At 35.5% G+C, this 12,375-nt stretch overlaps 1 protein-coding gene across 1 annotated transcript; it reads right to left on the minus strand.

The window, feature by feature from the left end:
* Positions 1–229: 229 nt before the first annotated feature.
* On the minus strand, positions 230–10,988 carry LOC135153330 (probable RNA-binding protein 19). Its single transcript, XM_064095891.1, has 13 exons — positions 10,925–10,988; positions 9,522–9,733; positions 8,824–8,967; positions 8,468–8,521; positions 8,012–8,162; positions 7,625–7,770; positions 6,068–6,274; positions 4,711–4,803; positions 4,433–4,511; positions 4,049–4,120; positions 2,737–2,825; positions 2,066–2,104; positions 230–1,605 (listed from the first exon to the last, which is right to left on the minus strand). The coding sequence occupies exons 1-13, from the start codon at positions 10,986–10,988 to the stop codon at positions 1,483–1,485; spliced, it is 1,473 nt and encodes a 490-aa protein (XP_063951961.1). The 3' UTR covers positions 230–1,482.
* Between the last annotated feature and the right edge of the window lie 1,387 nt (positions 10,989–12,375).

Below are 12,375 nucleotides of genomic sequence, written 5' to 3' on the forward strand. Positions count from 1 at the left end.
TGTTTCCTTGCATTAATTCTTCTTCCTTTCATCTTTGAATCTTTAATCCATTTTTTCCGTCGCCGCAAATAGGAACCCGCTTCAACCCCTATAATCATGATGCTTTTGTTATCTTTCCTATCCTGATAATAACTGATGTGGTATAAGTGCATTAGGTTCCTACATTAGCAATTCGATTACTATATTTCTTCGGTACACAATTTTTCTTTCTCTTTCTCATATTTTTCTTAAATCTTAGTAGTTATAATTTGTTTTCTTGTCTCAATTTCTTTTCACTCATTTTCCTTTTTTATTCATTAATTTGCTCTGTATATCTTTTCATGAAATATTACTAGAAGGGGTTCGCAATCAGATTAAAGTTGCGGCCAATTTAACTCCTTGTTACCTGAATGAACAAAGAATAAAGAACCGTTTCAGCATGGCCACTTCATGTCTAATTCCCCTCTGTTGCATGCCCTTTCACTCTTTCCCTTCCCCCCTTCATTTCTCCCCCATCGTCCACCAGCCCTCTTTACTTCTTTCCCCTTATTTTCTGTCTCTATCCATTTCCATATTATTTTGTCCCCCCTCTCCCGTTGATTCACGATCGTAAATTTCTTCCCCTCTCAAATTTCCTTTTTCTCTCTCTTTCAACCGTTTTCCTCCCTATTTTTGTTCACCCTTCCTCTTCTTCCATCCCAATATTATTTTCCTATTTCTCTCTGTTTCCCCTTCCTTTTCTTTCCCTATGATTTATTAGTTTTCTTCTTCCTCTTTTCACCTTCCCTTTTGGTCCCGCTTCTTTAAAACAAGGAGATAAAGAAATTATCCCGGGGAAATGGTTGCCCGACCAAAAATTGAACAAACTATTAAAAACAGTTTCTAATAAATCGTAATAGTGTCAAGCTGTTCCGGTCATATTTATTTTATCATTCTATTTCCTTCTGTCTTTTTTTTTTTTTTTGGGGGGGGGGGGCTCCCGACATTTGTTTCAGATGCGAGTTATAATGAACATTACAAATTGACGTGAATTCTACGAATGGCTTGGGCCTACGAAACGAAAATACGCGGAATCTTATTTTCCCACCTAAAACATAATGAATTGACTCTCTTCCAATTGCAAAAAAAGAGAGGTTTTCATGGTTATTGCAACAAATTCGAAAGATCCGTAACGATTTATGAAACGTGCGTGATTTTTTATTAAGCTACCGTGGCTTAATGCACCCGAACTTCCATTACAGACATGATAGATGCGAATCACAGTTCAGAACAGTGACCCGAACTCTCCGATCCGACAGTCAATATGAAGGCACGCATTTGTTTTTGTCGTAGAGGGAGCTATTTAGAATAGATTCTTCGGTATTTCGACAGAAATTAAGACTTGCAGGAAAGACGAACAAAAGAACGGTGGCATCAATGGCCCTTTGATGGCGGCCGTTCCTTTGAAGAGAAGGGAACGTTGGGCAGGAAAGCCGAAGCGAAAACCCGGATGCAGTAAAGACGCTATAGAACGGTGCATGGACTTTTGACAAGCTCCCTAACTGTCTTACCATATTGACTAAACAAAAGTTCTAAGTCTTCCTCTTTACAGATGTAGGCAAGATTTCTGACAAAAAGACGCCCAGTCTACAGAAGAAACAAGAAGATACAGATAACATAAACATGAAAATAAAATGAAATACAAGAGGGATACATTGACTCAACTGAAACAAAATGTAAAAGCTTTCCTTTCCATGAATCAGCACAGTATGCCTCTAACTGATAAAAAATATTTGAAAAGCTGCCAACCTAATTGGACCAAAAATAAATACCATCTTAGCATGGGTATTCCTTCTCTTGATCTCTGTCTTACATACATGATCCAACAGACGTCACCCTCAAGGATATGTTAATCACCAAGCATAATTCTGTGTGTAGCTTTCTTAGGAAATTCATGCTCAATGTATTTAACCAAGGTATCATGTTCTGTCTTCTATATTCATTAATTATTCTTTTAAGTTCAACAAGTCTTTAGGTGATCAGTTCTGCTGAAAAGTTTGCACTATAAATGTGAAAGGTGTACTCATTTCTCTTGGATACTACATACCTCAGCAATAGTATCTTCTGAATTTTCCAACTCAGCAGCCTGTTCAAAGAGATTGATAGAAATCATATAAAATGATACTTCATAAAAAATTACCAAAATGTCTAGATATCAACTTTGTTAACAATAGAAGTGATATTTGCAATTTCTATTTCTTTTTTTTGACATGCTACTTTAAAATTACCACAATAAATCAAATGTAAAGTGACCAAATGATCAAGAAAGAAAATAGTCTATATACTTTATGAACAGGTCACAATACACCTGAGCAATACTATTATGTTATAACACTTTTATAGTTTGCATGCCTGTAATGAATCTTGCTTTCCCTTTTATCATTTGATGGGGAGAGATATTGCTTGTTTCTTAATCACTACATGAGCGCAAGAACACCATTAGCAGCGCACTTAAGTGCATTGCGTAAGGATGTTTCTGCACCGATGCGGTGCACAAAATTGTTTTGCTAAGGGCATTCTAGCACTGACATGACGACTTGGTGTTATCTCAGGGTTGGAGCAGCTACAGTGCACAATCCCATTTCTCTCTTCTATAGTCTTCAAACTCAGACTGCTGGTCTGCTGTAGCATTTTTTTTATGAGCCGGGTCATGGCACTTGCACGCAGAGAGATATATCAGAAATGGGATACTATCCTAGCACATGGGAATAAACCAACCTGTTTAGCCCATGGAGGATCTTCTTGATGTTTAGTATATGCATTCTTATTCCAAGCTTCTTCACGAAATAACTCAACATATCTCCTTCCTAGGTGATCAAAGAACACAATGAAACAAACAAATGAGTTCAGAGTCAAGGGATAAAGGAATCTGTACTGCGGACGGTACAATGGCAATTGAAAAATACTTGATTTCATTATTTAGCATCAAGCTTCATTATGCATTACTAAAATTGACACACAAAGATTGGCAAGTAAGGCCCCCCCAAAAAAAAAAAATTTGTTGTATTGGAGTAAAGGGTCACTGAAAAATAGGGTAGGTAGAGCAGGTTTTTTTTCCTTCTTCCAATCTGCACATATACCACTATTTATACCGACACACACACCCAATATTCACACTCATACATGTACATACATGCATTCATACAAACATAAACTCACTGGAGGGTCATTTTGCTATAAACTAAACAAGATTTTAGGCCCAAGTTCGCCCATGACCTTCACAGCGTAAGACACCAAGTTGACGTAAACAGCTTGCCAGCAAAATGTCTAGCAATATCCAGGCCATGCGCAAGGCTGCGGTTAGCGCTCGGGTCTACTAACTAGAGAGAGCTGCAAATACAGTGAAACAGAGAAGGGGCTCTAGACAAGTCACCCTCAAGACAGGTCGCTCTATTACAACGTACTTGAGAGCATCTCCTCTCACAAGTAGGAAAACAAGTCAAGTCACCCTCACAAACGTGAGGGTGACCTGTCATAGGGCGACCTGTCTTGAGGGCGAATTGACCCGGATCCGGGCGTAGATATCGTCCCAATAGCGGTATTGGGCGTGCTCACGAAGAATACTCTCGCTGAAGCCGCTCGAAACAAATATTTTGGCAGGAAAATAGGTATTCTGTCTGCAATACTTTCAGATTTTCAAAACGGCAAATTCGATCGCGAATTCAATTCGAGCACAATACACGATATCGATAGCAATAGAAAAAAAAAGTAGGGTCGGGCGGGTTACGCCAATACAACAATTTTTTTTTGGGGGGGCCTAATAGAGATATTTCTCATGAGAGACAAGAATGTAGAAACATTTAAGAAAAATTCGTCTTTCATAAAAATTACACATCATTTTTTTTTATTGACATGCCTCTTTACATTGCCATTTTTTTTCAAATAAAAAATTAATCATCATTAAAGTAAGAATATAGTCTCAGCTGCAGAGTGAAATACTTCAAACTTTGGCATAAGTATTATAGTGAATACCAGCCCTGATCATCACATAAAGTATTTTCTATTGAATGGTATGACTGAATGAACTCACCCATATATTCTCTATTTCTTTTCATAGCTTTTGTGATGTCTTCTTCACACGAAAACTCAACAAATATTACACCTAGGATTCAAAGAATTTACATATAGTTATACATTTAGAAGAAAAGAAATACTCTTGACAAATCACGTATTAGAATCTAAGGTTCAAGTATCCAGGTTACTTCCAATCATTTCAAAGTTGCAATTGCAAAATATGAAATAAATACACAGTACAGTTTTTTAAATGCAATCATGAGCTTGTCCAGAAAACATAAAATATGAATAAGAGGTAAACAAAAGGTACTTATTTGAACACCATTCTAACATAGTGAATCCTATACATTTACAGCATTTACATTATAATAGCATTATAATAGAACTTAGAATTAGTTACCAGTCCTTTGTCCTCTCTCATTCAGAGGTGCTCGAATGGCCGTTATCTTCAGCGGAGCAAAGAATTTCACCACATCTTCCTAAAATAAAAATGAAATTGTAAGAGCAAATACAAAATAAGATATCAAAATTAGACAAGCTTTCAAGAAAATATGTAGCTTTTTAAATTTTAATTAATATTAGAGTACACAAACAGAAGAAATATCACTTCAATATACAATACTGAAATCAATCAATATAAATTGTTCAAGGTTTCAAATAACCATAAATCAGTTTTACCTCTTTAACATTGAAAGGCACCCCTCGTACTTTAATAGTGAAGTCTCCTCTCTCATATTTTTCATCTTTTCTGACACTTCTCATCAGTTTCACCTGCAAAAACAAAAAACGAAGAGCAGTATTCTATAGTGTAATATGGTCATAATCCATGCAGCAAGCAACAGCTAAATAGAATGATCTAGGTGGTCTTCAATATCAACCCTAAGAAGACGGGGGGGGCTGATTCAGCCCCCCCTCGACATTTTTCGTGATAAATCTGCCGCAGGAAATTTTTTTACCGCGTCGCTCCCTGACTTTTTTCATTCAAGTCTCGCGCAACTTTTGAGACCAAAGTTGCGACCCCCGGGTACGAGATTCCGAAATTACGCAACATTTCGTAAGTGCATGCAGACCCAAAATTGCAAAAAAATGTTAATTTGTGTACAAATCAAATGCAAATAGTGTTTTTAGCCAAAATTCAGAAATGTATCATTATTTTTCCTTTTCCTGATTGAAATCAATTAATTCCATCTTATTTATGGTCCAAATAAAGTCCCCGACAATTTCCATTGAAAAAACAATAAAAAACAGAAAGTCGAAAAACAAGGAAATACATAAGAAATTTAGAAAACAATGAAATACATAAGAAAATAAATGTGATTTTGAAATGTTTTGTTAGTACATTTGATCAGATTCATATAAAGTGTCTGTTTACCAAAAATTAGCATTTTAGGGGCATTATTTAGTTAATTAAAGCAAACTTTTGATTTACGCATAGATTAGCATAATCAATTAGCAATGAGATTTTTTCGCAGAATTTGATCTTGCAGTTTGTAGATTATGCCATGGGTAACGCGCGTGCCAAGTTTTGTCGCAATCGGGCGATCGACGGCCGAGATCCCCCCCAGTCTTCTTAGGCATCGAAATAGCCCAGTCTATTTAGGGTTAAGAGCTCCTGTGAAGCATGAACCAACTTAGCTTTCTGCTTTAGATCTTTTTTTAGAATCAGAGTTGAATGGTGCAGCAGAAGAGTACAATGCCTCAAAACATGAAGAGGGAAATAACAATGATGGTGCAAATATCTTTAACTTTGTTTGTTAAGTACTACAATATATTAAGAAATGTCATACAGAACTGTTGTTGGGCTAGCAGCATGGGCTGTAATTTTTTACTCATGATTTTGACTTCATTACAAACATCATATAACACAATCTTTAATAAACCATTATAATATGAAACATCTTTTCAAGAGATCAAGAGGAACTCATTACTTCTGAAATACAAAATTTTCCACAAAAAAAAACTTCAAAGTACATGTCCAATGAAAATCATCCCAGACAGTAATTATGGTGTCGAGCACTATTGAAAAGCAACATACCTTATTCTTCCTGACTCTTTCATTAACAGGTGATGTCTTGGCTTTAGGAACTTCTTTTATCTCTGTTTTTACTTGCTTCTTATCCTGCTTTTCTTCCTCTTCTTCTTCGTCACTTTCCTCATCTGATGACGATGACTCGTCTTCACTGCTTCCATCTTGAATTCCTTCATCTTCTGTCTGAATTTTTACCATCTTTGATTTTAGGTACTGAAAACAGCATAAGAAAAGGGAAATACATATCATGAACAAATGTAAAGACCCCTTCAATATCAGTTTTATTACAAAGGCCCTGGCCTAGCTGTCTTCATAACGGTTCCACAAGAAATCTAAAACAAAAATCAAAATCAAAAAGAAAATATTGGATTTCATAAGTTAGCGGGCCCTAGTATTCATGGATTTTGTGTCATGAAATATGGAACCAGAACATAGATATTTTCCGTATTTAGCGAACAATATTACTGTTACTCTACTAGCATTAATTAAATGTTTGGTGTTACAGAGAACATATGACAACACTGTTCACAAAATTGTTACATGGCAAAATCTTCAAGATTTTTCCCATTTGTTTGTGTCTTTAGGCAATGAAATGAATGCAGAGCTGCCAACATTGGAAAGATAGAATCCAGTAGATTTCGCGGAGGTATGATTTTGTGAGGGAGCGGCGAAATGAGTTTCCTGTGAAAATTGTCACACAGTCCCATTCCGCTTGAAAATTATCTTTATACTTCGAAAAGTATTTTGTCATCTTGGTCTTGGATGACTCCATCTCCAAGATCTCCATGGGCATGGTCACTGACGATGCGATTGTAGTGTGGATGAATCGGGATGGGGCGTGCTTCGCACAGCTCAGCCGGCCAGCGCCAGGGTAGCTCACTCACGAAAGAGAAAATGTTCGAATCCGATCAACCCAAGTGAAAGTAGGCGAAAAAATCTCCACTTTGCTTCTGGTTCTTCAGGATTGTCAATAAAATTATTCCTGAAACTGAAAGTCGGGGTGTAAAAGTAATTCACTTGTTAATCCCATCGTTGATCCACAGTTTCAGCTCGAATAAAGCGCACACAAGCTTACGAGAAATGACTCGCAGTGCTCGTGAACGTCCCTTCTCGTAGCTTCCTGGCGCAGCGCGGCCGGCCGGCTGGAGCTAGCCGCGCCGGGGCGCATCGGGGGCCATGTGCATGGAGTACCGCTGAAGTGTTTTCATCACACACATCGCAGAACCCGGAAATAAAATGGCTTGTTAGACTACTTCACCAGTCGTTCAGTTTAATTATCGTCATTTACATTGGAAATCAATGTACGATTATACAAAAACTGGTAAAAGTTACTGGGTAAAATGAAAATGTGATAAAGAGGTTCCACGTGGGTGTTAGGGAGTTGAACATGCTAGAATCGTAAAACAGTCGTTTGTATGAATTTTACAATTTAACAGCTAACAATCCTGATTATCCGGGAGATTTTGGCATGGGGTCGGGAGAACGGGAGATTGGATCGCAATCCAGTATTCTCCCGCAGGATCCGGGAGACTTGGAAGCTCTGTGAATGTAGTAAATACTCACATCCATATCTGAGAGATTTTTCTTATTTGCTTCTTTTCCAGTCTGATCATCCTCGACATCATCTTCCATCTCCTCTCCCTCATCATCGTCCTCATTATCAGCATCATCACTAACTTCCTCCTCGTTCACAGTCTTCTTGCCAGAAGCTATAAATAAAACATTTTGAATCAGAATCATTTTCAAATCGCTTTTGACTTTTGAAGATTGTTTCGTTATTTTCAAATGGCACAAAATTCTAACAATGGCATTTTGCCAGTGTTTTTAAGTAAGCTTTTGCCAGTAATGATACAAGCTTCATCATTTAAAAAACAAGTTTAAAAATTTACCAGTTTCAGATGATTATTTGGTCAACAGAAGATATATGCTTCAATAATTATCAAATATTACCTGTGACTAGCTTATTTTTTGATGGGATCACATCCAATCCACCTTCTGTCTTATCTTTCTTAGAGATTCCTGCATCGTTATCCCAGATCCCTTTATCTGTCTGTACATTGTGAGCTTCTAAAAACTCTTGAAATTTGGGATCATCTTCCAACTGAAATAAGAAAATACCAATATAAAACAAATAATACAAAGAGGGAAAGAGAGAGAGAGAGAGAGAGAGAGAGAACGAGATGTGAGACATGGAACAATTTATTAAAGGAATTAGATAACATAATAGATTGAATTATATATAATTACATTCTTAGGACCAAATTGACATACCATAAGGCAATCAAAATATATTACAAACCATCAAACTAGAGTCATTTAAACATTGGTATCATATCATTAAACAAAGAATTAACAAAACACAGTATGCCACTATCAATTCTTGTATCATTCTGAGACAATACTTACATCATCTAGGCCTTCTAACCCCTTCTTCTTTTTCCGTTTGTTGCTCAAAATATCCTGGAAAAAAAAAAAAAAAAAAAATTAGTTATTCAAAAAACAATTTCTGAAAAATAATAAAATAGTGATGATGAAATATAAATTAACCTGGAAACATATATCTTCATTATTCATCTGTAATAACAAGAATTTCAAATTATAATAATAGTCCAACAGACCAACAACATTTGTTCATTTGATGGTTATGACTGAAGAACATCTGAGAATTTTACTACTTTTACACTAATGAATACCTAAATGCAAACAGTTTTAACAATAATAGATTATTTTGAGGCAATCAGAAGATTACACTTCTTTCTTACATTTGTATCCGAGGTTTTCTTGCCATCTTTGCTTTCTTGTTCCTCCTTGGCTTTCTGCTTCTTCTGATATGCCGAGCTCTTCTCTGAATATTTGCTCCAAGGACGAGCAAGGTTGGCATCTCCTAGATTTTTTGCAAGTTCAACCTTTTTCAGGATGAAACAATATTTCATTTAATAAAAGTAAATTCAAATCTGGAATATAGCATACTGGTACTTGGAAAAAGAAAATCATTTGGGAAAATGGAAAATGTTTGTTTTTGTTTTGTTTGATATTGACTGTATACTTCATAATATTGCATCAAAGTTAAAAGTTGATTTCCACACTTCCATAAAAATAACTTAAAATCATAGCAAATATAATGAATATACAAAGGACAAATATAGAGAATACAAAATACATTATTAAAATTTGTCGGGTCAAAAGAAGTTTTAAAATTCCTGTAGTATTCTTATCTAATGTATCTAGATTATAGTTTAGTACCTAAGAACCTTTACAGACGTCAATTTTGTCCAACAGATATTTACAATCCCAGTACATCCTTTTCATAATATTTAGTGATTTATGATTTCTTATATCAGAAGAGGAGCTCCATATAAATGAATCCTGATAGATTATATTTTTTAATCAAAATTTACAGTACATGGTAAATGAAAATAATCAAAATGACAATTTTTTAATATGAAATCCTGATCGTCACCTGAATTCTTGATGAATCAAGGAAAGACTTATTAAAGAAGTCTACAGCATTCTGAGCTTCTACTTCAGTCTTGAATCCGATGAAAGCAAACTTTCGGAAGACGCCACCTTTAGTGAACTTAAGCTGTATGTCTGTCACATCACCTTTACTTGAAAATGTGTTTCTTAGTTTATCTTCCTTTATCTGTGATGGAGAAAATAAAGAAAGTGTGTCTGACAATACATGGAGAGATACATTTTTGGTTGTAGCTTACTTCTGTAGCTCAGCCAAAGCAGAAAACATTTTTATAGCAGTTCATGTGTCAGGAGGTCACTAATAAAAAAGGGTGGAGCTTTTACACATGATTTATTCATAGAGTTTTTGCTAATTATTTTAAAAATCAAGGAGACTACATGTATTCCAATGAATTTGGTATCAATTTAAAGCTGAATTGATAAACTAATGATGTTGAAAGTTTAATGGCTGAAGGGTCTATAGAGCTTGATTTGCATGCCCTAAAAGATGGAGCAACCAAGGGTGGTTAATAGGGATTCTCAGTATTTTATGCTATTTGGGGTAAAATGTTCATATTTTTGTCAAAACCTAACCCCCAAATACATGTACGATTTTGGTATGAAATTTAAGCTAATACATTGTTCTTTACTAGATAATAATTGAAAATTAAGTTTTGCAATGACATTGACAAGTTAAAATGACATACAAGGTTAAACAATTTAAAAAATATATATATTGCAATTTCCTTACTTTTCACACTTCTGCTATATGACACATATTTTCTTTAGTTATTCTCTATTTCAATGTAACTAGTGTCAAAACATATGAAATTTGATTTCTATAGTTCTGTAAGGATTAAAATATACTTGGTTTAGCACAAGTCTTAACCCTAACCAGACCAGGGTCTATAGTGTGTTCTATTATTTAACGAATAATAAAATTAGAAACTTAATTATAAATAATCATTATTACAATAATAATTATTAATAATCAAATTTCACATTTCATTATTAGTTAAATAATATTTTTTATTATTTAAATTATTATTTCACAAATACTAAAATTTAATCCGTGATTATAAATAACTAGTATAATACTACTAATTATTTATAATCACGTATCAAATTTTAGTATTTGTGAAATAATAATTTTTATTTATAAATTGTTCTTCAAAACGGCATTGCTACTCGGATGTACGTCATAACAAAGCGGTTCAAGGGTCTATGGAGATCGTGGCTGGATCGTGGGCGCACGCATGGTACGTTAGGTCGTGACCTCAATAGTGCCGCGACGGACCATGCGTGCGACCACGCGATAAGTATAAAAGCCCCGATCTCCGAGTGATTGTAGTTAGAGTTTCCAAGTTAGTTTCCCAGTTTATAAAGTTCAGTCAGTCAGTTTCAGAGTACAGAGTTTATCTTGTGAGAATACACGTCGAGTCAAAGGACATCTATTGGTAGCCATCGCCCGCATCGCGTATCGGTCATCATCAGCAGCTTCGTCATGGATACTTCGAGGACATTACCAGGCTCGGATCCTAAGAAGGACTGAACGACGGGTCAAGGTAAACCCTCGTATCTATGTCTATACCTAAGGCGGGCCAAAGGTTACTACATTGGCGCTACGTCTAAATTCGAACCTGCGCTGATTAAATAATTTTATAACAGTAATTCAGCGCTTAAATTAGCTTTCCTAAACATAGATTTAAGTATATATCACTTCCAAAAAAGGAAAGGAAAAGGAAGGAAATATCGTAGGTTTATAAGATGATTGTAGTTTACACATATAGGTCATTTTGAGTGGGACCCGCCGCCACCGTAACGATAAGCTTTTTACACAACAACTATGCCAAAAAGACTAGTGTTTTAGGGTTTTAATTTGCCGTTTTGTGCACCGTTTTACCCTTACACAGTTCTCTTAATAGATATCTGGGTGTGTCGGGACGCCACGTTAGGCACGCGGAGTTTAACAATCCAAGCATATTTTCTTTTGTCCGTCGCTCCCCGCGTCTATTGTTCGTTAGTTGGGAGTGCATGCCTTGCCTGATTGTTGCTTGTGGCTAATTGCGGTAGATAAATCTACCCACCCCTATTATCCATGACCTTTATCTTAAATAGTTGCGGTTTGATTAAAATAATAGTTAGGATTTAATTGAATTAATCTTTAGAACTGTAATAAATAAATCAATAGCTAACTTTTGCTGTTGGTGATTTTTGTGATTCTTGGTGAAAGATTAATTGCGTTTACCTTGCCTGTATTTTCTCTTAAACTGGCTGGCGATATAGGGCTTTATTGCCAGCTGATTATATCTTGACGGATAATAAATTCAAGCGGATTTTCCACACAGTTAATTGCTGTCTTTAACTCTTACGATTGGAAATTAGTTCACGGGCAAAAGCGAGTTTGTATTGTACATTTGATATTTGTTTTTGGCGCCGTATACTGTTGCCAATCTGAAGAGTAGGGAGAGGGATATCTCTGATTTTTATTATATTGTGAAGGATTTGTTTTTGCGCTATATGGCTACCAAAAATTTAATAAATATTGCCGTGCAAAGACTTAAATTTTGTAATATAGTTGGTCTTTTACACATCTTTATTCCCATCCCGTACGTGTTACTTTTCAGATTTGAGTAACTCATTCGCCTTGAATAAATGAATTTGTTATAGTTTGAAAAGTGTGTTGACTAAAAGCGGTGTTGCCCTCTTGCAAATAAGACGGGTTTCTCGCGCTGGATAATTTCTTAAATTATTTTGTTGTGATTCCAAAAAAGAAAGGAATTATTTGGCAAACCCTGTTATAACTGCGTCGTTGTTTATTTTACAGATTTAAAAGACGGAGTTTCTTGGAATCTAATTTT

Source organism: Lytechinus pictus, chromosome 2 (genome assembly GCF_037042905.1).
Source record: "Lytechinus pictus isolate F3 Inbred chromosome 2, Lp3.0, whole genome shotgun sequence".
NCBI lineage: Eukaryota > Metazoa > Echinodermata > Echinoidea > Temnopleuroida > Toxopneustidae > Lytechinus > Lytechinus pictus.